This window comes from Thalassophryne amazonica, chromosome 10 (genome assembly GCF_902500255.1).
Source record: "Thalassophryne amazonica chromosome 10, fThaAma1.1, whole genome shotgun sequence".
NCBI classification, from domain to species: domain Eukaryota; kingdom Metazoa; phylum Chordata; class Actinopteri; order Batrachoidiformes; family Batrachoididae; genus Thalassophryne; species Thalassophryne amazonica.
The window spans coordinates 7,520,674-7,548,106 of NC_047112.1; the positions used below are offsets into that span (position 1 = coordinate 7,520,674).

The following is a 27,433-nucleotide window of genomic DNA, read 5'->3' on the forward strand; positions in this document are numbered from 1 at the left end:
GGTGAATGTGTGCATGCCCTTTAATTTCTCCAGCTGTGAAAGTCCTCAGAGGCACCTGTGTGCTGGTTTGCCCACAGAGAAACACCACATGGCCAAAACGTCAAAGCTGACAATCAACAAATGGCTGGGCTGAGAAGCTTAAAGTCTGTTGGTGCAATTTATTTGGACATTTGCGCTCTCACGGCTCCTCTGGGTCACCGGATCACCAGTTCCCAACCCTGGTCCTTGGGGACCCCCTAAGCTGCACATTTTCCATCTTTCCTACTCTGGTGAAAGCTGATTAGATGGTTCAGGTGTCTGTTGACTGTCCGAGCACATCTGAATGAAATCATCAGCCTGCGTGGTGCACCGTGCACACTTATTATCAGACTTTATTTTCCTATAAATAATAAATTATTATTATTAATGAACAAGTCATTTTTTTTGTTTGTAAGTCATACTTAAGTCACAGGACCTCCTAGTCTAGTTAAAAAAAAAAAAGCTACAACTCATGTTTTGTTAGACTTAATTAGTCCACGGGCCAGTAATCAATTTCGACCTCATCAGTACAGTGACCTAGTCAACACTAAGCTGATAAACCACACTTACAATTCAGTCTCAGTGTATCATGACCTAGACAAAAAATGTATGGTGGCCGTAGCTGTAGTCAGGTAGACGTCAATGAAGAATTATACAGGTGTCAAAAATGAATGGTTGCACTAATAGGATTAATAAATGAAATATATTTTGACCTTATTGAATGCTTGACCTCCAAAATAAAGGTCAAACAAGGTTGATGTCCATTGGATTCTATGATATGTGACATATGTTACCCCATAACTTGATACCTAAACATAACACATAGTGCAAATTATACCTTTATAAAACTCCATTAATTCAACCAATATAATTTGCATTACTTTTTATCAAAATTGGAGCAATGTTTTTTTAGCCACAGCCCAACATGAAATTGATCTTTGTCAACACTTTTGCTGTTTTTAAGGCCATAACTCAAAATCATTCAAGCAGAGATCGTTCAAACTATACCTTTTTTGAATCCCTATGATCACAGAAATAATGTGGTATACCAAGGCTGGATTGGAAGTGTTATTTATTCCCCAAAAGTGGTACAAAAATCCCTCCTGGCACCTGGACTTATGTAGAACAGCTTCAGCCCGATTCTTTGGGGGTAAGCATGATAAAGGGGCGGGTCCAGTCATACGTGTGATTGTAATTGGTTTATGTTGTTCGCTGCCTTTCATACATCGTCTGCTCGTAAAAACATCTGTAACATCTGTGTTTTTTTTTTAAGTTTTTCAGAAATTAAAGTGCTCTTATTCTTGTTTGTAAATTAAGCTGTTTTTAATTGTGCAGCCGACAAGCCTTGTCCTGTCTGCAGGGATCAGGAATGAAAGGGTGGAAGAGTTCAGGACCACGCCTCAGGTACACACCCTAAAATAATTCACCCCATTCAACCAGACCACAAAATAACAACAAAAATCCATCAATAAATAAAGTGTTTCATGGTGAATTTTGCAGAGAGAAAAACTATGCTTTGCTGCATCAATCTGGTCTTTTTAAAGTCATCTCCCTGAAGTGGATGTTGATGAGACACGGCGTCCATCTCCTGAACCTCTGCAGAAACGAGACGTTAAAGTGCAGCTTTCACAGTGATGGTATGTGGTTCTGGCAAAGGTTGAGTGCCTGGCTGAGTTTATGTGCAGGTAAAGGCGTGTTCCTGACTGCCACGGGGGAATAACACCAGGGAATGGTGGGACTTTTTTTTTTGTCTCTCCTATGCATGATTCATGAAGGTGATAAACTGCTGTAGTGTGGTTTTTCTCAGGTGAAGCTCCAAACCTTGTTCAAAGGCAATAAAAGCTTTAAGTCTGAGCACTGCTGAGTTCATCATCTGGTCTGGCGGCGGTTTGAGTTTCAACTGCAGGTGCTGAGACGCGACCCGAATGGACCGAGGCACGACCCGAAGGGTCTTTTTACATCAGAGCTTATTGCTTATTCTCCAAAAAATGACTAATAAGATTAATAAACGGAATAGTTTTGACTGTGTTGAATGCTTGGTTTGCAAAGTTAATGTCAAACAATGTCGATGTACATTGGCTTCTATGACGTGGCATACAGTAGTGTTCAGAATACTAGTAATTCTATGTGACTATATTTCTTATTGTTACATGGGAAACGAGGTACCAGTAGATTCAGTAGATTCTCACAAATCCAACAAGACCAAGCATTCATGATATGCACACTCTTAAGGCTATGAAATTGGGCTATTAGTAAAAAAAAAAAGTAGAAAAGGGGGTGTTCACAATAATAGTAGTGTGGCATTCCATCAGTGAGTTTGTCAATTTTGTGGAACAAACAGGTGTGAATCAGGTGTCCCCTATTTAAGGATGAAGCCAGCACCTGTTGAACATACTTTTCTCTTTGAAAGCCTGAGGAAAATGGGACGTTCAAGACATTGTTCAGAAGAACAGTGTAGTTTGATTAAAAAGTTGATTGGAGAGGGGAAAACTTATACGCAGGTGCAAAAAATTATAGGCTGTTCATCTACAATGATGTTCAATGCTGTAAAATAGACAAAAAAAAAACAGAGGCGCGTGGAAGAAAACGGAAAACAACCATCAAAATGGATAGAAGAATAACCAGAATGGCAAAGGCTCACCCACTGATCAGCTCCAGGATGATAAAAGACAGTCTGGAGTTACCTGTAAGTGCTGTGACAGTTAGAAGACGCCTGTGTGAAGCTAATTTATTTGCAAGAATCCCCCGCAAAGTCCCTCTGTTAAATAAAAGACGTGCAGAAGAGGTTACAATTTGCCAAAGAACACATCAACTGGCCTAAAGAGAAATGGAGGAATATTTTGTGGACTGATGAGAGTAAAATTGTTCTTTTTGGGTCCAAGGGCCGCAGACAGTTTGTGAGACAACCCCCAAACTCTGAATTCAAGCCACAGTTCACAGTGAAGACAGTGAAGCATGGTGGTGCAAGCATCATGATATGGGCATGTTTCTCCTACTATGGTGTTGGGCCTATATATCACATACCAGGTATCATGGATCAGTTTGGATATGTCAAAATACTTGAAGAGGTCATGTTGCCTTATGCTGAAGAGGACATGCCCTTGAAATGGGTGTTTCAACAAGACAATGACCCCAAGCACACTAGTAAACCAGCAAAATCTTGGTCCCAAACCAACAAAATTAATGCCTCGCAGATGTGAAGAAATCATGAAAAACTGTGGTTACACAACTAAATACTAGTTTAGTGATTCACAGGATTGCTAAAAAAGCAGTTTGAACATAATAGTTTTGAGTTTGTAGCGTCAACAGCAGATGCTACTATTATTGTGAACACCCCCTTTTCTACTTTTTTTTTACTAATAGCCCAATTTCATAGTCTTAAGAGTGTGCATATCATGAATGCTTGGTCTTGTTGGATTTGTGAGAATCTACTGAATCTACTGGTACCTTGTTTCCCATGTAACAATAAGAAATATACTCAAAACCTGGATTAATCTTTTTAGTCACATAGCACTACTATTATTCTGAACACTACTGTATGTTACTCTGTGACCACTGAGCATGACACATGGTGCAAACTATTCCTTTTTAAAACTCTATTAACTCGATCAATAATTTGCATCACATTTTACAAAAATTGGAGCAACTTTAACTTTTGACCCCTGTACAAACTGAAACTGACCTTTGTCACCATTCTTGCTGTTTTTACCCCATAAATCCATAACATTCAGTCACAGATTGTCCAGATTATACCTTTTTGGAATCGTTATGATCAGACAAATAATGTGTTATACTTTTCAATATAATTGGAGCATTTTTAAATTTTGTGTAATTATTCACTGAATTACCTTTGGACTGCCGAACCTGATGCTTGTATCACCACGTGAACAATTCTAGCCTAAAGTCATGCTTATCTGCTCCACTATAACAAGACTTTGACCTTGAAAAATTTTGTGGAATTGGAAATTGGTGTTGGCGGAGATTTGTGCTCTATGAGTGTAGTGCTCTAGTTCAGTTATATTTTCACTCGAATGCAGTGGTTCGTTCCATCGAAACGATCAGGGGTCATAGTTTCACCTGTTCACACTGTAAATAGAGTCACTGTGAGTGCAATGAGTCTCATGTGCATGTGCACACAAGCACACCAGCATGTGTCCTTGATGACTCTGTGTTAATTAACCACTGAATGGTTCAGATATCGGGGTTCCTCACAGCCGTTAGTGCTGAAGTAACGCTCAGACACTCTTTTCTCTAAATGCAGATTCAAATGAATTCCAGGCAACATCAGTCTGGCCAATCACTGTCACCACGTGAGGTCAGATGGGGTGAAAACGTCACTGAGTCACAGGCGTGCGATTCACTGGTCTCGTGATGCGTTTAAGTTCAGGCTGTGACAGTAAGAATTTGTGCTTTTCCAAAAGAAAAATGAAAAGGGAATTGTCCTCCATGAAGTTGAGTCAAACAGGCACATACGTATGGCACGACTTCCACCATAATTAATTATGATTTTATTACACTAACATACAATTACATAAAGTTCTCAGTTAATATGAAGAGACTTATTGATCTGTCTATTGATTCATCTGTCGTATCAATCCAGTAATTGCCAGTAATGACTTTAGTAATTATTGTTATATGACATCTGAATCGATACTTGTCATTTGATTGGTGGATTCTAAGTCACGCGACATTCATTGTTTGTCTCCATGACGCCGCATTGTACTTGACACGACTGCATTAGCGCATCGTAACAACGCTTCCACAGTGCAAGGAAGCTAAACCCAGCAGCTGCAGTGTTTGCTGGAACATCTTCAGCAGTTGTTGAAGCACCCTGAGATGAAGGATCAGACAAGTTCTTGTCACGATTTTTCTCTGGATGGAAGAACACAGATGTGTGTTTGCAGACACGCCGCTGAGCTCGCCAGTGTCACGGCTCTTGCTGTCACTGAATTTGGCGGCATGTCTGCGAATCCTGCAGGACGGCATGAACTGCTGAGTCCAGCTCCGCTCTGCTTCCTGCTTCGAGAAGAAACACCTGTCTAATTTTAAGTAAAATATCAAATGACGCCACTCTATTCAAGTGTCATATAAAACAAATAATTAATATTTTTAATTTGTGTAATGGAAAGAATTTTTAATTCATTGAACAATGGAATGCTCTATTCCAGGAGGTGCAGTAATTATACATATACATTATTTAGCCAGTAGATGTCAGGAGTCTAATGAGCTGTTAAATCAGGCTTGAAGTAATGAAGCTTTTATTGAAGCCGTTACTGCATTGTCTGGATAAAATCAGATTTCATCTCACTATCAGTGTTTCATGTTCTTTTTTGCATATTGTTCTTTAATATGAAATGTTTGTGTCAAAGTCCTGAGAAACACGATGAGCGCACACTTCATCAGTGGTTCTTTGTCCAATGGAGGAGCATCTCAGATGTTCTGGAAGACAACCTCAGTCACGCTGTCCCAGAAGTTCAGTGGTGTTGTGGACATATTCCATGTTCATTTCTTGAGTCAGTGGTGAGGAACCAACCTGGTTTTGCATGTGAATTGATCTTCTGTGCTCCATCTAGTGCCACCTGGTCATATTCCAGAATGATGGGTGGGATTCTTCAGAAGTCTGTAATCCAAAGTTCGTAATTCAACAGCAGTTTGCATGAAATAACACAGAACAAAACAAACAAACAAACAAAGTTCAGTGACAAATTTCACAGATCTGGAATTCAGGAGCTTATTCTTATTCAAGTTGTTTAATGATGTACAAAATCTAACACGTGTGCAAAAACAAAACCTTTCTTTACTGCTGAGATTAACTATTTAAAAAAATGGAAAAATTCAAATTAACGTATTTATATACACATTTGGGGCCGTTTTGTGGCTTTGGCGTACACCTGGATAGAGATCCAGATTTGGTGGATTCTATTTTTACACGAGCCCATCAAATATGGCCATTGGGTACTGCAAAGACGTTGCGTCTATCCGTCCATCCATCCGTCTGTTTCTCTGTCTGTGCTCAGCATAAGTCCAGTCCTATTACAGCCAGAGTCTTCAAATTTACAGAGAACATTCTCAGGACACAGACCTTGGACAAGTTCAAAGATGGCTAACCTGGACGTATTTTAAGAGGTTAAAAAGTTGCATTCTGTTCCTATTGTATGGTATGACACTTCCTGGTGTCGCTAGCTGGTAACTTTGCTTTGTTTTTGGCTAAATATAACACCTTTATCATATGTTAAGGCAGTAAGAAATAAACACTTCTAAAACTGGAAACAATGTTTTTGTAACCTGATAACACCTGTGGAGTGATTTACAAGACATCTCACGGATGTTAGCACGCTGACATCACTTCTAGCTGGTTGCTAACTGATTTGTTTGTGTTTAAATATACCAACCTTTTTATAATATATTATGTAAGTTTCACAATACACCTTATGGTGCAAGAAATACACACTTTTAAAACTGGAAACTGTTTTTGTAACCAGATAACACCTCTGAAGTGATTTACAAGACATTTCGCGGACATTAGCGTGCACGCTAACATCTGCTAACTTGATGCTAGCTTCTGCTCTTGTCAAAAGGTCATAAACGCAAATATTGTTTATGATTGACTGATTGATTGACAGATGTTCACTGATCATGTAGGAATTGTAAGCAAGACAATAGGATCTTAATAATTAATGTAAATAACAATATGTGTGTGTGTGTGTGTGTGTGTACACACACACACACACACACACACAGGGATATCAATTAAATAACTGCAAATTCAAAACAAGACAATGCTCATATAGCTGAGGGTATTTAAGCATTGCGTTATATATTTTTTAACACCTTTGGCTTGAATGCACCCAGACCGTGCTGGCTACTGGGCCCATGCCTGCTGGATGTTGACAGGAGTCCTGGCCTCCACCATTGTGGCTTACATTTAACGCACGCCTCCGGCCCTGAGAGCGCCACCTGGTGGGACACCTTTGGCTCCATGGCACCCAGACCGTGCCGGCTAAAACCTGATTAAAACAGAACATGGAACATGCAGCTGAGCTAAAGATGATTTAAATATGCAGAAACAAATTTCACAGAATCAGACGCAGTTCCATTTGTGAACTGTTGGTGAAGGAATGAGCTCTACTGAGTGCTGCACCAGTTGTTTCTGCACAGAGGCATGGAAAGTGTCATGAACTATCTCAAACCTGCAGCAACACAAACATGTATGTACATCTGAGTCAGTAATCATTTTGACTTGAACATTTTTCTTCCCACTGCAGCAGATGTTTGTTCACTGTTGGTAACTTAAGCTGCTGCAGTAACTCCAAAAAGAAATACGGCTCTCCAAAGACCATCTGAGATTAATAAGTCTGACTTTTTCAAAAATGCACATCCTCTGCAGGAGGCTGTTTACTCATAATAAATCTGCACGGCTCGTCTGGAGTCTTGCACAATTTGCAGTTAATTTTTGTGTGTGCATGAAGTGCATGAAGTCCAGAAATTTTTTTTTGTTTTTGTTTTTTTTGTTTGTTTTTTGTCCTATCTGACATCTCATAGCGGGAAGATAAATTTCTGCCAAAGTATCTTTCATTCAGGACGAGCTGTCAGACTTGTTTTTCCTGCGTGCTCCACCCTTTAACCTGAGGCCAGAATTTAAGTGCGTAATTTTGTGTGTGTGTGTTTTTCAAAGAGTTCAGTCAAAATTCAGGAGGAGAAAGTGAGTAGTTTCTCACCACCAGTGGTTCTCTTTAACCACAGAGATAGTTTTGTTTAATTTGCACAAGTTTGTGGAAATCTGAAAAATCCACAAACTCCACTGTAAAGGATTTAATCGTTATTCCAAAACCTGCTTCGGAAATCTCTCTGCAACAGACACCTATCTTTATGATATCATACTACAAGGGTTTATAATGGATAAAAAAAAGGTTTTTCAAGATATTAAGACATAATGTGCAGAAGTCAGTAGAGCGTAAACACAACAGGCTCTTCAGGGACCTCAGATACACCTGATTTTAATTATTGTTCAGTGGATCCATGTGAGATCTGTACAACACTGCAGGTTTAAATTCATACATTTGTATGATTTTCCTTCTGTAGTCTTAATTATCAGGTCATGTGAAATTGTAAAAATGCTGAAAAACTGCTGACATCTAAAATTTAATCTCATGCAAACATCTAATGCTTTGTTCAGACTGACGGTAAAAATCTGATTCGTGTGCACATCTGATCTGAGTCTGTTTGCACATTGCAGGTCTGAAGTTACATGAAATCCTCAGTCTGAGCCTCATTCATAGGTGGTTTGAAATGCAGCTCAAATTGCATTTTTTTTTTTTTTAATTTTTTAATCTGTGTTGGCCTGAAAGCTCAGATCGTATTCCAGGTGAGATTTGGTTCGTATTCTGATACCAGCGTTATAATATTGTTATCCATATTTTTTTGGAAAATCTGGATTGTTTTCTGGATCCACATCAAATAACTCCTGTTCTTCGATATTAGAACTCTACGAGGTCTATTGGAAAAGTATCTGACCTTATTATTTTTTTCAAAAACCATATGGATTTGAATCACGTGTGATTGCGTCAGACAAGCTTGAACCCTCGTGCACATGTGTGAGTTTTTCCACGCCTGTCAGCGTGACAAGCAGCTGGAAACCATTCGAAAAATTTATCTGGCTTTCAGTGAAAATTTTACGGGCTTCACAGAGAATAAGGAGTGTTACTACAGCTTTAAGGACGCTCAGCGCGCCACGCTCTGTGCCGTCATTGAGAGCCACAAACCACCGGATCATTTCTAAACGGATGGCTCTGTGGATCTGAGCCCGTCATGTGCACTTTCTCGGGTTATCACAACAGCTGGACATCAGCCATTTTCCGGCAGATTTCACTTTTAACAAGAGATTTTGTCGTGGAAAGCCGAGCGGAGGCTTCGCGCGTCACGACCGATTCGCTGATGGAGCGAGACAAAGGAACACCTCCGTTTTGGTCTCACAGGACGGCTTTGAGATGGTGTTCAGACAGCTGTTGGTGGTTTTTCCATTGAGTGATTATCCGAGAAATTGTGGATGTGCCTGGACATGCCAGAACATGTCCCGTGAGGTTTCATCACTGCGTTGCTTTGCGCCATGCGGCACCGCCATGACGCGCGAAGCCTCCGCTCCTCTTTCCATGACAAAAACTCCTGTAACAGTGGAATGTTCCGTTCATTTCCAAACTGGACGTTATGTTTTATCCGGGACATCGTCTGACTAGCACAGGAATTGTGAAAAGACTGGACATCAGCACTTTTTCGGCACATTGAGACAGACGTGCGGAGGAATTCTGCGCGTCGCGGCGGTGCCACATGGTGCACAGCAACGCCGTGATGAAGCCTCACGGGACATGTTCTGGCATGTCCAGGCACATCCACAATTTCTCGGATAATCACTCAATGGAAAAACCACCAACAGCTGTCTGAACACCATCTCAAAGCCGTCCTGTGAGACCAAAACGGAGGTGTTCCTTTGTCTCGCTCCATCAGCAAATCGGTCGTGACGCGCGAAGCCTCCGCTCGGCTTTCCATGACAAAATCTCTTGTTAAAAGTGAAATCTGCCAGAAAATGGTTGATGTCCAGCTCTTGTGATAACCAGAGAAAGTGCACACGACGGTCTCGGATCCACAGAGCCATCCGTTTAGAAATGATCTGGTGGTTTGCGGCTCTCAATGGCGGCACAGAGCGCGGCGCGCTAAGCGTCCTTAAAGCTGTAGTAACACTCCTTATTCTCTGTGAAGCCCGTAAAAGTTTCACCGAAAGCCAGATAAATTTTTGTAATGGTTTCCAGCTGCCAGTCTCTAACAGTTTCTGAAAAAAATTCTGATGGGAAAAAAAGCCCAAATCATTCCGCCATTTCCTGACAATGAAAATCCGCCGAGGGGGCTGGACCACTCCTCACTCAAAGCCTGCTCACAGGCGAATGACGCAACTGACAGGCGTGGAAAAACTCACGCATGCGCACGAGGGTTCAAGCTTGTCTGACGCAATCACACGTGATTCAAATCCATATGGTTTTTAAAAAAAATAATAAGGTCGGATACTTTTCTAATAGACCTCGTACGTTTGCCTGTTTCCAACCCCCCCAACAAAAAGACCTGGGCCTTCTGTCTTGAGAAATCTTGGGGGATTCAAGGATCAGCCCCTTGAATCAGATGGATTGCAGAGGTTCTGGGTTCTGTCTCGGGTCCAGACCTCGCCCCTCCTCCAGGTTTGATTTCAGTAGTTTTCGTGTCATCCTGCTGATGGACAAACTAAAGGCACTGAAATCGTTATGTCCAAGACAGAGGTAAAAATGATTTAAAATATGACTTAAATTTAGCAAAACTATCTGGCAACAGAACAGGCAGATGTGACAAGACTTCTTGAAACAACTGTAGAACAAGACTAAGAACAAATAAGTGACTTTATGACTCTTCTGGGTATCGGACCACATCTGGCCCTTGCACCGGCAGTTTGTACACCCGTGGCCTTCAACACATTTATGTGCACACACTCCTTTCTGCACAGTGTTCAGGGGTGTGTCCCGCAGTTTAAAAAAATCAAACATTGTGAAGGACAGGGAGGCGTGGTCTGGTCTCAGGCTCCAACAAAACGCTCCTCCTCGGTGTTTGGTTTCAGTCCACCAAGGCGGACAGCTGGAGAGTGCTCTCTCTCTGACCGGCAGGCTGCACCACTCCTGCTGCTGTCCGCAGTCAGAATGAGCATCTACGACTCCCAGAAGGCCATGCAATCCACCCGCAGGGTCGGGTCCAAGAGCGACCTGAGCCCCGGCGCCATGTACCAGTACGCACGGAGCGAGATCGTGCAGGGAGCCGGTGGATACGGGCCTCCAGAGCCCTACATGGACGGGTACACCAGCTACACCATCTCCAAGTCTATGGGAGGAATGGGAGGCGGAATGGGGTATGATCACTTTAATTCTTTTCAGTCTTTTCTTTGCAAGTTTTTGTTTGTTTGTTTTGGTGGATTGATTTCAGAAGATGCAGTTATTAAATATTCATCCAGACTGCCTGCTTTACGTTCCAGTATTCATTAGAGTCCTGCTTACTTTTACTTACTTACTTCATTTACTTGATTTTTTTTTTGGGGGGGGGGGGGGCACGGCCCACCAGTGAGCTGCAAGAGTATTGCAGGTGGGCTGTGAGACGTCATTAAAATAATAAACCATTTTTGTGATATTGTCACGAAAATGGGGCACTTTTTATGACAGGGGCGTGAATTTGGTAATATATTTCAAAATGACCAGAAACATAATTATTTTTTTTAAGTAATCGGTCGTAATAAACTCATGGGATTTAAATGATGTGTTTTCCTTCATTTATCCCTTATTAAGTCTCAAGCATCAATCAAAATTGTGATTAAAAGTTTGGCTGGGCCACATTAAATTTTAAGAATTCAAAGTCAGCTGTTCTTAAACTTGGGAATTACTGAATTACACAATGCATTATGTTTGATGATATCTGGGGATATTATTATATTTTATACAGGGACTATTTATCGTATGTTACATCCACCATAAAAAAAAACTGGGCGGAGATAAATTCTAAAGACCAGTGCAGACTTGATATAAAATATGTTTGGAAAAATGCACAGAACTACCTCTATTTCTTCATATATTTTGTACCATTACTGTAATGATGATTTCAAAACAATCTATTTATTTTTCATTGCTATTTCAACCACACGGTGGATTCTTAATCCCTGTTGGTGCCTGATTGAGTAAAGAAATTTTTACAAAAAGGATTTCTGGCAGAAGAAGAATAAACATTGTTGATTGTAAACATTGTTTTAATATGTTTAGAGTTATATAAAAAAGTGAATTTATCCTTTTACAAGAAGTATGTTTGTTAGAAAGTAACCTTCATAGGGTGAAAAGAAAAAGTAGAAATACATAAAAACACTACACTGTAAAAAAAGAAAAAGAAAAATGAAAGCCCTCAATAAATTCGTAAAAATGTTTTTGTCTTTTAAAAGCCAGCAGCAGAATTAAAAATTCCTTAAAAGTTAAGATTATCTTTAGAATTCTGCATTGTTATTCTCTAAAATAAACTGGAATCATCTCGGCTCTTCCAGTGAGCACGTGGGACAGACTGTCAGTTCAACCCGTTTAAACCGGAATGTGAGAACTTTATGTAACCCGGGAGCCTGGTGAGCAAGGAAAACCATTCCAGTAATCTAGAAGTGTGATCATCTTTAGTTGAGTATTTAAAACTTAAGATCTCAATATCCAGATGTTTCTTGACTGGGTGAATTAAAAAAAAGAGATTTGGTCAAACAACTCTGCACCTTTAGTCAATTAATGGATAAGTAATTGAGATTTATACTGATAATTAGTCATTTATATATTGTTTTCTCAAGGAATAATGACAGATTTGTATCTGCTTCAGTCTCCAATAAAAATTAGTAGTTTTATTCTTTGATATTATTATTATTATTCTAATTATTATTATTATTTTTTTTTTTTTTTACTGTTTTTAATCAGACAAAACAAGATATCAATTTAGACTCCAGAACATGATGGAATTATTATTATTCACAACTGTAAATTGTGCTTGTCAAGAGTAATTCTGTCCTTCTGTACGTACCTCTGGCAAGTCTTCTTAAAACTCAAGAACCATAAATTTTTTTATACATTATTACTGGGAGGTCAAAGCTCTGGGTAATAAATACATAAAATAAAAGCCATGCATTTATGGCATTTATAATTTATTTATTTATTTATTTACTGAATTTTGGGTTTCACGTAGGAAATGTACCAGATGCCCTGAAATGCTCACATCACACACTAGATGGCGACAAAAGCTGCACTATTGTTTTTTTTCCCAGAAGTTAACTTTTGCCAAAAATAAAATCTGTCCAACTTTCTTGATACTATTTTTTAATGACATTTTAAGTCTTAATCAAAAACAATTCTAAACACTAAAAATAATTCTGAGCTGCAGCTCAAAGTTCTTTTCATACTTTGAGCTTCAGTTGTTGCATTTTGTTATTGTTATTTGATGTTTTATACTCCAAATGAACATATTAGTAATATGATCATGCAGATATTGATATATTGATTAGTATATAATACTAATTTGTGCAGGGCTGCGCAGTGTACCTGCTGATATGTTTTCACCTGTTCGATTGTTTGTAAAATTCTCAAGAACGTTTTGCACCATTTTCCATGGATCTTAGTCTGAGGTCTGGCACCGAGCGAGCAGCTGTAATCCTCTTATCTGGATGTGAATCTGAATCCAAATTGAGGATTTTTTTTTTGGGGGGGGGGGTCCCCCACTTTGTGAGACAAGGCGTCTTTGATGTCTGATCCACATCCAGTTTTGGCTTTTGTGCTTCCATACCACAGTGTCAGAGGATAAACTTCCCTGTAATGGTTATTTGTTTGCAGGATTCTGCAAAATTAGTAAATATTTTAACACCTATCACAGCTCTATTTTGAAACTTTAGGGTTAGAAGTGTATGTGTTCAGAACCCTCTTTCTGACATCACAAAGGTGGCAGGAAATACACAATAAACTTTGTAACTTTGCATTTGAAAGTTGTAAATTTCTGAAACGATGCAGATGTTTGTCAGAGACATCACTTATTGCAAGGGACAACTCAATCTGATCTCTATGATAGGAATCATGTCTGATCACAGCAGTCTGTTTTAAAAGTGACATGTTGACAGAGCTGTTAACCAAAACACTATTCATTGATTGTTACCTCACCAGCAGAGTGTTATGAAATGTGCAAAAATACACCTTTTTGTTTTTTTTTTTTGGACAGTCTGGCTCTGACAGTCCAATCCACTGGCTTTACATATCGAAATAGCAAGACCATCGATTTCTATTTAATCCACTAGATGGCGGATGCAACCTGTGAGCTGTTGCCAGCAGCCTCCTTCTTGCTTAGTGTTAAGGTGCACTGACACGTGCATGACTTTGATTCACAAACTTGCACGACCTGTGTCGTGCAGGAGAATAAACTCGTCTTTAACAGATGCAGACTGAATGTGAGAGGGGCACTATTGTGTGCAATTGCACAAAGAGATTTTAGAAATTTTAAAACATCCTTCACGCATAAATGTCATGCTACGTGGCGCGATCTGCTCACCAACACGATGTGCAGCTCCCAAGTGGAGTAAAGAAGAAGTGAACAGAGCGAGTGGTTGCGTCAGTGGATCGCATCAGAGCGCAGCTTGTCTGAAGGATTATAAAGAGGTGCTAAATCTATCATAAACATACTTTTACAGCTGCACACAAGAAGGAAAGAACATGCAACTGTTTCACCAAGCCATGACAATGTAAACATGACAAATAATTACCTTTTTAGACGGCTCCAGATGCTTTCTCCAGCTCATTCAATGCGCGCGCAAACAGCACTGTTGGAGCGGTCCTCTGTGATTCAGTAAGCAATTAGAGCCGTTTTCAACAGACAACTTGCAGAGGAAATTATTAATCCGCTACAAAATAATTTTATATATGCAGCGTCCAGCATGTGACAAGCGGTGGAACAAAGCACGGCATCCAGCTGGGAACACAGCGGGTGGGATCACCACAACGACGTGCATACAAGTGCGTGAAGCAAAGTCATGCACATGTCAGTGCACCTTTATTCTGCGTTGTCAGGTGATCTCTGAAAATGCTGTTTTTTGCAGCATTCAGGTGCTGCGACAAGCTGACAAAGGAGTATCAGCTGGTTAAATAAATTTAAAATAAATAATAATCAATTGTGGAGTGAGCTTTCAGAAGTGTGTATTATATGTAATATAAATGATGTGGTGGAAATTGCTGAATAAAGGTTAGAAAATTTTTTTTGTGTGTGTGTTGATCTGTATTCTGTAAAGTCATGACTTCAGTTTTACTGCCTGAACGTTTTGTCGTGATAAATATCTCACCATTTGTTTACCAGTTCAATTAGATGTCTTATTTTCATAAGTCTCAATTTATCCCTGTTTAATTAGCCTCGTGTTTTTTCTTCACATCAGAGATATTCTGTAAGAGCAAATTCATAGAATGGAAATGCTTTTTCTCTCAGCTTGTTGGGTCACATGACTGTCGCTTTGACTTTGTAGATTCTACTAATATGAGAATATACACGAATGAGATTAATACTTTCACCGTGGCTGGCGTACCTGTTTCATTTTATTTGAATATTTTCACAGAGAAGCGCTCCATAGAAGCAGCGCAGCAGATGGGTTAAGAGCCATCTCTAATATTAATATATTTAATAGGATGTGAGCTCTTACTTTCACCCCTGATTATTTCCCATCTTTAACTTAACTTCAAAATGAAATTAATGAAGGATCAGACTAGTATCTGGTGTCGTGGCAGATACACAGTGTGTTTGACAAACTGATGGTATTATTTTCTATCTGGACTGGGACAAATAAAGTCATTCAAGTCTATTATATAAATAGTATTTGTATTCTGTATTTGTTTTGACAAATATTAGCTGTACAAATATGGTACTGAGTTTGAATAAATGTAACAGCACAGCAAATGCAGATTTATGGTGAAACTCTCTTTAAAACAGTGATCATGTCCACACTGATTTCTACTGATGTCTGGTTGTCAGATGCTAACTAAGATGACAGCGCTCTGGCAACAGCCAGTGGATAACTCTGCCGGTCCTCCATCTAGTGAGTTACTAGAAATCGATTATCAAGACTTCTCGAGTGTGCAATTTCGTCTGAGACCCATAAGGAACAGCTTCCGAGAACATACAGACTCCACATAGAAAAGCCACAGGTGGGAATCGATCGTGTGACCTTCTTGCTGTGAGGCAACAGTGGTAACCACTAAGCCACTGTGCCGCTTGCTGGAAGCTGTTTTTTGCACTTTAAAATTGGAGTGCGTTGTTGGAAAATTACAGTGTATGAATGAAATCCATATAGTTTTTGAAAAAAATAAAAAGGACCGTTACTTTATTGACAGCCCTCGTGTATATATATATATATATATATATATATATATATATATATATATATATATATATACACACTCAACAAAAATATAAACGCAACACTTTTGGTTTTGCTCCCATTTTATATGAGATGAACTCAAAGATCTAAAACGTTTTCCACATACACAATATCACCATTTCCCTCAAATATTGTTCACAAACCAGTCTAAATCTGTGATAGTGAGCACTTCTCCTTTGCTGAGATAATCCATCCCACCTCACAGGTGTGCCATTGAGCATGTTTGGGATGCTCTGGACCGGTGTATACGACAGCGTGTACCAGTTTCTGCCAATATCCAGCAAATTCGCACAGCCATTGAAGAGGAGTGGACCAACATTCCACAGGCCACAATTGACAACCTGATCAACTCTATGCGAAGGAGATGTGTTGCACTGCATGAGGCAAATGGTGGTCACACCAGATACTGACTGGTATCCCCCCCCCATGAAACAAAACTGCACCTTTCAGAGTGGCCTTTTATTGTGGGCAGTCTAAGGCACACCTGTGCACTAATCATGGTGTCTAATCAGCATCTTGATATGGCACACCTGTGAGGTGGGATGGATTATCTCAGCAAAGGAGAAGTGCTCACTATCACAGATTTAGACTGGTTTGTGAACAATATTTGAGGGAAATGGTGATATTGTGTATGTGGAAAACGTTTTAGATCTTTGAGTTCATCTCATACAAAATGGGAGCAAAACCAAAAGTGTTGCGTTTATATTTTTGTTGAGTGTATATATATATGTATATGTGTAGTACAGTGCAAAGGTTTTATGCATCCGAATGTAGCATTTGGTGCCCCTCCCCTTCCCCTCTTTTTGTTGGCGTGTCAACACAAAATCAGCTCCAACAAAACTGAATATGTGAGCAATATTTTTATTAATAATGATTTGTATATTATTAATTTAATATGTATTTTAATAATAATATTAATTTTTAAGTGTACTGGCCAGTACAATTCCACACAAACACAGTTTGCAAATAATTATGGAACATTAAAATGACTGTAAAACACAGTTACTCATACTTTAATTCTCATTATCCCTACTGTAGTTTTGAGGTCCTGCAACGTATGCTCTGGTATGACTTGTAAGACCCTTCGGCTGTTCCCTTGTTTTCACTCGGGGTCGCCACTGTGAATCCATAGTGTTGTATGGCTGGGGGTGCCTGGCTGTCTTCTGTTTCTGTCTTTTGTTTTTCCTTCCAGGTGGCACGCGTTTAGGACTGAGTGGCTGTGTGGCTGAGTTATCAGGACCTCACCCTGATCACCTGAGGCTGATCATGTGCAGCTTGTCAGGACTCACAGCTGTGGTGCATCTATATGGATTGGAGCATGGTGGCGTTTAAGTCTGGAGTACACAGTGTGTATTTGCCAGAGACTCGACCTTGTGACCAGACGGGTGAGATCGTCGTCTTGAGAGCCATCTCATCATCATGGATGCAGAGACCGTCCAGGTTTGATGCCATGGTCTGTGAAAGAGGAGGGGGTGAGGTCTCACGCTCGTCAGCACACTTCCTGAGGTACGTTAGGTTTTGTGACTAACATTAGTACAGTCAGTAAATGTGGTGTCCCTCACACCTTATTATATTGAGCTGTTATGTTAGTCATTTAATCAGCTTCCACTGCAGTTGAGAATGTGAACTGGGTGTTCCATGCCTGCAGGGTGGGAAGCTGATTAGTGATTAAGCCAGGAAGTGTTTGCTGTTTATGTACACCTTTGAGTGGTCTCTCTGTGTGGAATGTGGACTCACATGATGGTTTCTTCTTTCACAGACTCGGTTTGTCGCGGCCACCTGGGGGGTGTCGGCGGGGTCCTTGGGTCCGAACTATTTCTGGCTCCGGACCGTTTGTGCTGCCTGGAGCGCACCGTATTACCACCTCACCAGACCGCGCACTCTTTTGTTTGTATTTATCACATCACTGTTATGTTATTAAATTCAGTTATCCTTTGTACCATGCTCTGCTTATTTAATACTGGGTCCTTCAAACGCTGGTCGGTTCTCCATCCTGCGTCCGACACATAACCCATAGTGGATCTTCATGTTGGTTTGGCACAAGCTTTACACCGAGTGCCCTTCCTGATGTAACTCCACATTACATGGAGAAATGTGGCATGGGCGGAGTTTGAACCAAGAACTTTCCACACTGAACCACTTGGTTATATATATATGGTTATGGTTATATATATATATATATATATATATATATATATATATATATATATATATATGTATGTATGTATAAACCAGTTGTCATGTAGATTATCATCAAAATTGAAATTCATCATACATTTCATATATTTATGAATATTTATCAGGTTTTCATAATTTTTATGGTTTTATGCTGCATTAAATGTGCCTAAAAATTTTGTGCAGTACTGTATATATATATATATATATATATATATATATATATACACACACACATATACAGGCTGTTATGGCAATAATTGTCATGATTGTTGTGTGATATTAAAATATTTCCTCTGCTGCCCCCTGCAGGAGCATCAACCTCAACTCCATCCACCAGAGATCTATGATCATGCAGGGTCAGTGTCAGGAGTACCTGAAGAAGGCCGAAAACGCCCTTCAGTCTGTGAGTCATCTTGGATCTTTTCATGCTCATCATCAGCTGTTTGCCGGTAAAGGCGTGTCTGACTTCCAGTTTAATCACCAGGGTTCTTTTTAATACTACAAAGAAACAGTTTTGTGTTACTTGAAACATTTCATCTCTGCAAAAAAAAAAGTTGCATAAAGAATGACAGATCTATTGTTTATTACGGAATAAGAAAATTTTTAGAACATGTCATGCAAAGCAGTTTATCAATGTGTTTGCACCAAACACCCCCCGGATTCTGTCACAGAATCCACTGCCGGAATTCTGCAAACATATAATACTCTTAAAATACTGTTTACATAGGTTTATTTATATTTGTTCTGAATACTACTGTCCACATCCGTTACTCGTGATTTGCACTCGCTGAATCACTGCTCCACATATTTGCACAATTTGCACAATAACTTTGTGTTTTTTTTTTTTAAACATTTCGCCTTTGTTATGTGTCGGACGCAGCCCGGAGAACCGACCAGCGTTTGAAGGACCCAGTATAAAATAAGCAGAGCACGGTACAAAGGATAACAGAGTTTAATGAACATAACAGTGATGTGAAAAAATACAAACAAATAAGTGCGCGGTCTGGCGTGGCGGATTTGCGGTGTGCTCCCAGCAGCACAAAACGGTCCGGAGCCAGAACCAGTTCGGACCCAAGGACCCCGCCGACACCCCCCAGGTGGCCGCGACAAACCGAGTCTGTGAAAGAAGAAATCATCATGTGAGTCCACACTCTACACACAGAGGGACCGCTCAAAGGTGTACAAACAGCAAACACTTCCTGGCTTAATTGCAAATCAGCTTCCCACCCTGCAGGCATAGAACACCCTGTTCACAAAACTCCACTGCAGTGGAAGCTGATTTAAACGACCAACATACAGCTCAATATAATAAGGTGTGAGGGACGCCACATTTACTGACTGTATAAATGTTAGTCACAAAATCTAACGTACCTCAGGAAGTGTGCTGACGAGCGTGAGACCTCACCTCCTCCTCTTTCACAGACCATGGCATCAAACCTGGACGTTCTCTGCATCCACTGATGATGAGATGGCTCTTGAGACGACGATCTCACCCGTCTGGTCACAAGGTCGAGTCTCTGGCAAATACACACTGTGTACTCCAGTCTTAAATGCCACCATGTTCCAATCCATGTAGATGCACCACAGCTGTGAGTCCTGACGAGCCGCAGGTGATCAGCCTCAGGTGATCAGGGTGAGGTCCTGATAAACTCAGCTACACAGCCACTCAGTCCCAAATGCAAGCCACCTGGAAGGAAAAACAAAAGACAGAAACAAAAAGGCAGCCAGGCCCCCCCAGCCATACAACAGCCTTTTCTTCTCTCTCTTTCTTTCTTTTTAAGATTATATTGGTGAATGGAGGAATAGCAAAGTAAGAATTTCATTGTATAGTTTAACTGCCTGTTTCTGCTGTACATATGACAATAAAACTCTTGAATCTTGAATCTTGAATATAAACCACAGAACACATAGTCCTCCTCGGTTTGGCTTCCAAAACCTCCCTGTGAGTGTACCAGAAGCCCAGAACCTGCTGTTGCATTCCAAACATATTTGTGCACATTGAAGTGACAGATTTCTTGAACAAAGCCTTATTGTCAGTGTTGTGAAATTATCCTGCCAGATCATTTTCCTGGTTTGAAATATGAGATATTAGCTCATCCCCCCAGATAAATCCACATTAATCGAGCCGGAATTCCCCCAAAATGAAAACACTTAAAATATAATAAATTAATTCAATTAAATTAATAAAGTCTATAAAATGTCCTAAATAACAATAGGTAACTATTTCACTGTTTTTTGTTTTGTTTTTTTAGTCATTCTATTTATGAAATACAAGTTGATAAATAAAAAATTTAGTATGATCACAGCCAGTAAATTTGGCTGTAACCTGTTGGATCATTTGTCTATATTTTGAGCAATTACTGGGAAAATACTGAAAACGTGTTCCAAGGTCCTTATAAATTATATATTTAATCCAGTTGCAGTTTAATAGAAAATGCATTTTTGTTGATTACATGATTAAAATTCGGGAAAATACTGAAAACATGTTCCAAGATCCTTCTAAATGATAGTATATTAAATCCAGTTGCAGTTTAATAGAAAATGCATTTTTGTTGATTACATGATTAAAATTTGGGAAAATACTGAAAAGATGTTCCAAGATCCTTCTAAATTATATATTTAATCAAGTTGCACTTTAACAGAAAATGCATTTTTGTTGATTACATGATTAAAATTTGGGAAAATACTGAAAAATGTTCCAAGAACCTTCTAAATTATATATTAAATCCAGTTGCAGTTTAATAGAAAATGCATTTTTGTTGATTACATGATTAAAATTTGGGAAAATACTGAAAACATGTTCCAAGGTCCTTGTAAATTATATATTTAATCCAGTTGCAGTTTAATAGAAAATGCATTTTTGTTGATTACATGATTAAAATCTTTTCTTGACGCAAGTGGAGATAAATTTTTGGAGATCGATTCATTAATTGCACTAGTATAGGAGGTATGACAGCTAAAAAAAATTAATAAAACAACTTGTTTGTGTCTTGTAGAATAATGATTCCGGTGAAGCAGAGCGCTACATGGCAATGGCCAAAGAGACCATCGATCAGCTGAAGGGTTTGGCTACAGACCTGAGACAGATGGGACAACCAAATGACAATGTCATCAGAACGTAAGATCAATTCTGCCTTACTCCTTCTTCTCTTTTTTTTTTTTTTTTTATTTTGTCATGACTTTTCTTGGCTACTGTCCTCAATCTCTCTCTCTCTCTCTCTCTCAACTCTTCAACCTGTGTATAGTTTAGAGATTTGCAGAGAACAGCTGAAGGAGGTCCACATGGTTATGACTGGTTCTTTGCGGAGGAGGAATTCCAGACTGAGTTCTGGACCCTGGGAGGATCACGGGAAGAGCTTCAATGATGCTGTAGCCTGGATTGGACAGCAAAAGGTGTGTGCACCCCATCGCAAAACTAGAAGTCCCACCCCACAGTCTGCACCACACAAAAAATTTTGAGACAGCATCGGGGTGCAAATGATGCACATCTTTTATGTGCATGTGCCAGAACAGCCACTGTCACAACCAGAAGTTGGAATTGTTCATGGGACCCAGATCTGGATCTACGAGGGTTTTTTTTTTTATTACTCTCGTCTGTTTTTTTTTTGTTTTTTTTGAGAGGATCTTTATTTACATTGGTCAAACAGGCCATTTGCGACATTTTGCCGTCAGTGTTGTTTGGTTGTCAGCGGTGCAGCAGTGTCAAGTAAATTGTAAAGAGCTGCAGTGTGTTTAAGAATGAGACTTTCTGCTGAGCTAACCAGAGCAGAGACTGAATCCAGAGAGTCAACCGATCTAGTGTTCAGTTCAGTTAAGGTTGAAGATCCAAAGTGACGAGTGGTTTATATCAAAATATCATCTGCATAGACAAGACGTTTTCAAAATTATGTAGGATGTGTCCAACGGAACACATAAAATAGGACCCAAGACAGCAGAGGACAGAGTGTTAACAGCAAGAGTTGAACTAATCCTGTAAAAGGTGTAGGACGAAACTCTCTCTAGGGTTGACACTGATGTTAATACCCACCTTGTTGATCTCTCAATCAGAATCTCAGACACACCAGAACCAGCAGAGAGTTCCAGCATGGAAAAATGTAAATATTTGCTGGGATTACTGTGTGCTATTAGGGTCAAATTGACCTTCAAGAAGAGCCAGTGAAACAGGTCAGATTAACCTTCTACTAAAATATACCCCGGGACAAAACTAGCCCACATTGGTTTATACCCTGGGGTACTTTGGGCTAGCAAAGAGCAATAGGGGTATAGCCTAGTATATACCACACTAGCCCTCTTAAACCACGGCGTAGCCAGGGGGCATATCTTGGGCTCCTTCTTGTAGGCCAGTTGACACAAGCCAGAGCTGCTCCATAGTATTAGTGTTTGTCAAGACACCTCATCTTGAAATAGGTACCAGCCTTTGCTAGGGAAGTAGCCTGTGATGGACTGGCATCCCATTTTGGCAGAGTCTTAGAGGCTGATCTGTTTCAGGTGACGGTATCTGGGGATAAGAAACAGTCCTCAGGGCCTATGTAGGGCTTACTTCTTAATGTTTGGCCACAAATTTATTTTTGGTAAAAGTTAATTTCTCACATGAATAAACAGTCAAAACCTTGCCACACATTTAAGCAGCTTTTGTCGCCATCTAGCGAATGATATGAGGATTTCAGAACTTCTGGTACATTTCCTACTTGTAACACAAAGTTCAGTAAAAATGTAATTTCTGAATGTCAAAATGCATGATTTTTTTTTAGTCACACAGAGCTTTAACATCCCAGTATTAATGTATAAAAAAAATATGGAATTTGAGAGTTTTACGGTTTTTGAGTTTTAAGATACAAAAGTTTGCGGGATGGACAGAATTTCTCCTGACAAGCCCAACTTACAGTTGTGAAAAATGTGATGTACGAGGGCTGTCAATAAAGTATAGGTCCTTTTTATTTTTTTCAAAAACTATATGGATTTCATTCATATGTTTTTATGTCAGACATGCTTGAACCCTTGTGCGCATGCGTGAGTTTTTCCACGCCTGTCGGTGACGTCAAATTTTTTCTAAACCTGTGAGGCACATCGAAGTGGACGCGGTTTGAAAAATTAAGCTGGGTTTCGGTGAAAATTTTAACGGCTGATGAGAGATTTTGAGGTGATACTGTCGCTTTAAGGACTTCCCACGGTGCGAGACGTCGCGCAGCCTGTTTCAAGCTGAAAACCTCCACATTTCAGGCTCTATTGATCCAGGACGTCGTGAGAGAACAGAGAAGTTTCAGAAGAAGTCGGTTTCAGCATTTTATCCGGATATTCCACTGTTAAAGGAGATTTTTTTAATGAAAGACGTGCGGACGGCGCAGGAAAAACACCTCCGTGTTGATAACCATTTGTAAAATCCAGGTGGCTTTTGATGGCTTTCAGTGGAGTGAGTATATGAGAAATTGTTTAACAGCTGGACATGTTCCAACTTGTCCTTAAGGCTTCCAACGGAGGTGTTTTTCCTGTGGCGGAGCGTCGCGGCGGCTGCGAGCTGACGCTGCAATCCGTCCGCACGTCTTTCATTAAAAAAATCTCCTTTAACAGTGGAATATCCAGATAAAATGCTGAAACCGACTTCTTCTGAAACTTCTCTGTTCTCTCACGATGTCCTGGATCAATATAGCCTGAAATGTGGAGGTTTTCAGCTTCATCAGCCGTTAAAATTTTCACCGAAACTCAGCTTAATTTTTCGACCCGTGTCCACTTCGATGTGTCTCACAGGTTTAGAAAAATTTTGATCAAACAAAGCGCCAGTCTCTCAGCAACTTCTCAGACAAAGGAATTCCGACGAGGGGCTGGACGACTCCTCCCACAAGGAGTGCTCACAGGCGAATGACGTCACCGACAGGCGTGGAAAAACTCACGCATGCGCACGAGGGTTCATGCATGTCTGACGTAAAAACATATGAATGAAATCCATATAGTTTTTGAAAAAAATAAAAAGGACCTATACTTTATTGACAGACCTCGTATCTGCCTATTTCAGCGGCTGATTGAAACCGCTCCCTGGGGAGACGATCCAGCCACTATTGAGCAGCAGCTGTTGTCCCACCAGAGGTTTCAAAGCAGCATCCAGAGGAGTCAGGAGGTGGAGCGAGCCCGGGAGGAGCTGGTGGGTTCACACCACTAACAGTTTGAGGTTCTCATTAAAAAAAAAAAAAAAAAAGATTAAAAGTACTAAATGTTCGAAACCTTGGGATATTTCAACTGCTCTCATGTCTAGCAGTCTTTCCTTCTATTTGTCCAGAACTACAGATCACAGTGACCAATCAGCAGGTTTTGTTCATATTTGATGACCATATCAAACGCTGCTTTGATTTGCATCACGTAGTCATAGTGAAAGCAACCACGTGTCTAATGTAGTGTGATTAACGTTTCATGCTTCATACTGTAAAATTTTGATGTGGACATTTACTGCCCTCTGCTGGGTGTATGAATCCAGTGAAATTTATTGACCCTTAGTGGATCTTTGGGGCTCACAGAGGAAGATATGAGCTCCCTTGTGGGGGGGGGGGATTTATTAAGATTTATTTAAAAAAATGTAATACTTATTTTATCTTTTTTTGCTGTAGATCAAGAAAGGTGACAAAGGAAGTCTTCACGCTCTGGAACAGGAATGGGACAGTCTTCAGGTGAAGGAACAACTTGATGGTTTCTGTCTTCTCACTTTAAATCTCAAACGTATGCTGAGACTTACTTTGTTTTCCATATTCAGAAATTGTCTGGCGCCCGGACAAACCAGCTTCGAGAACTCCTGCAGATCATCGAGGAAATCTCGAAGGAGATCATGTGGGTGAACGACAGGGAGGAGGAGGAGCTCGTCTTCGACTGGGGAGACAAGAACGTTGACCAGTACATCCCGAAGAAGCAGGAGAGCTACTCTGTGAGTGCCAAAAGCTCAAACCGTCAGTGGGAACAGCGGGTTGGGTTTCGCGCATTTATGCTGAAAAAAAAAAAAATTGCAATCTGAATTGTAGTTAGTCGGCGTTGCTGACAGCACTGTGAGCGTTAATCACCCTGACAGTTGTGGTAAACATAGTCTGTTCTTCTTCGTAATGAGGCAATCATCTGTGGAATGTTAAACTTTGGCAGCTGTCTTCTATTTAAACATTTGAGTTAATTTTCTTGCAACAGAAACTGATGAGCGCGTTGGAGGTCAAAGAGAAGGAACTCAACAAGCTGAAAACTAAAGTGGACACCATCCTGAAGAACAACCACCCAGCTGCAGACAAGATCGACGTGAGGACCAATCTGTTTCATACATTTAAATCATTCAAATTCAAAATTTCTGTCCATCCGTCACGCAGCTTGTGAATGCTGTAACTTGAGTACAAATGACAGCAGGCCCCCAAAATCTGGTGTGTAGGTTTCTCTTATAAGGACCTCAGATGAGTTTGCATGTTGGCTGCCCCGACCTTATGAAATTCTTGTGAACACGATTAGTTGAGAACAAATTGCAACAAGCTCTCCAAATTTTGGTAGATAGGTCACTTACATGATGCCCTTGTAAGAGTTTGCATATCATTGACCTTGACCATCTTTTCAAGGTCACAGATCAGCTGACTTCAGCCATTGTTTCATTAATGGATAAACCACTGGATAAACTAAATTCCACCTGATTTGCTGCCTAATGATCAGTCACAGCAAGTTAAACAGACAATGAAATGCTGACATTATCAGGAATCATATATCCCAATACCTCATGTGCTCTCTGAGTGCCACTTTAATTATTAAATTAGTTCTTGTTAAGGTTTTGTTTTTGTGTCTTTCTGATGATACTTTTTGTTTTTGCAGGCTTATCAGGACACTCTGCAGACTCAGTGGAGTTGGCTCCTGCAAATCACCAAATGCATCGACATTCATCTGAAAGAGAATGCTGCTTACAGCCAGGTAACCCAACAAATCACCAGCATACATGTTGACTGACAAACCCACAAGTCCTTTCTGGATTAGGGCTGGAACAGTTGGATCAATACCCCAAATCCAGTATTGAATCTTATATGCTATTGTGAGGCAACAGACAGTGATTGCGAGTTTTTCTGATCTTTATATGCCCCACGTAGACAGGTTCATGAGAGCAGCACTCTGCCTGAACATACATGTACATCATCATACAATGCTGGCTTTCTGCTTTGTTTTGTAACAGTTCTTTAAGGAGGCCAATGAGACGTACATCGCCCTGCAGAAGGAACACGAGTCAGTCCATAAGACGTTTATCTGTGACAAGAAGACATCGCTGGAGAACCTGCTAGAGCTTCTTAAAGCACTGGAGGTTTGGCAGCTTCACATTCTGGCATCAGCCGCCACTGAAAGTGACAGATAATCAGTCGTTAGGTTCTTAGCTAGTCTTTTTTTGAGATCTTATAGATGAACAGTAAATACATTTCATGAGACCATTTATTTTATCTCCAGAAAGAGAAGGAGAGGATCCTGGAACATAAACGGCAGGTCCACCATCTGGTCAGTAAGTCCAAGAGCATTGTGAGACTGAAACCCAGGAACCCAGAGGAGAAGAGCAGCAGCCCCGTTATCGTTAAGGCTCTGTGCGACTTCAAACAAGAACAGGTTAGAAGAAAAAAATCTGAACTGTGGAGTACTGCTAGTGTAATGTCTGTAATCCCCAAATTGTATAATTTGAAAAAATATAGAAAGTGTCTTGATTTTTATGAATGAATTTTATTTCCTCTGGGCTCCGCAGAAGGTGATCTGTAAAGGCAACGAGGCCATCCTGAAGGACAACAGCCAGCGTAGTAAGTGGCACGTGACGGGTCCAGGAGGACTCGACATGCTGGTGCCCTCTGTGTGCCTGATCGTACCACCACCCAATCCCATCAGCATCGGCCTCGCCAACAAGTAAGACACACACCCGCTTCCTCTGACGACCGAGGTGCCAGCGGGATTCCTTTAGATGATGGATTTAACCTGCAAAGAAAATACAGGAATCATGTTTGATTTGTGCTTCGTCTCTCTTTCTTTCTCTCTCTCTCTTTCTCTCTCTCTCTCTCTCTCTCTCTCTCTCTCTCTCTCTGCTGTCAAAAGGAACGAGCAATACTTTGAGTCCATCCTGACCATATGGAACCAGCTCTACATCAACATTAAGAGCCTGATTGCCTGGCAGTACTGCATGCTGGATATCAAACGCATCAACTCCCTCACTATTTCAATGGTACCTTTTTTGTTTTTTTTGTAGATCATTATTTGCTGAAGTTTGCTAAAAAGTCATGGACTTGCATG

The 27,433-nt window shown here is 40.3% G+C and overlaps 1 protein-coding gene across 3 annotated transcripts in view; it reads left to right on the forward strand.

Moving 5' to 3' along the window:
- Window positions 1-10,649: 10,649 nt before the first annotated feature.
- The window catches only part of LOC117518279 (plectin-like), a 60,400-nt gene continuing 43,616 nt past the window's right edge, over window positions 10,650-27,433 (forward strand). For 2 of the 3 annotated variants that reach the window (XM_034179376.1, XM_034179378.1), the window contains exons 1-13: window positions 10,650-10,936; window positions 18,485-18,578; window positions 21,172-21,293; window positions 21,421-21,568; window positions 24,186-24,311; window positions 24,772-24,831; window positions 24,915-25,082; window positions 25,334-25,438; window positions 25,994-26,089; window positions 26,346-26,471; window positions 26,612-26,764; window positions 26,898-27,052; window positions 27,239-27,365. In XM_034179376.1, the coding sequence (XP_034035267.1) occupies window positions 10,731-10,936; window positions 18,485-18,578; window positions 21,172-21,293; window positions 21,421-21,568; window positions 24,186-24,311; window positions 24,772-24,831; window positions 24,915-25,082; window positions 25,334-25,438; window positions 25,994-26,089; window positions 26,346-26,471; window positions 26,612-26,764; window positions 26,898-27,052; window positions 27,239-27,365 (1,686 nt within the window). In that variant the 5' untranslated portion in view covers window positions 10,650-10,730. The remainder of the gene's footprint in view (window positions 10,937-18,484; window positions 18,579-21,171; window positions 21,294-21,420; window positions 21,569-24,185; window positions 24,312-24,771; window positions 24,832-24,914; window positions 25,083-25,333; window positions 25,439-25,993; window positions 26,090-26,345; window positions 26,472-26,611; window positions 26,765-26,897; window positions 27,053-27,238; window positions 27,366-27,433) is intronic. The other variant, XM_034179377.1, reaches the window with a different exon arrangement.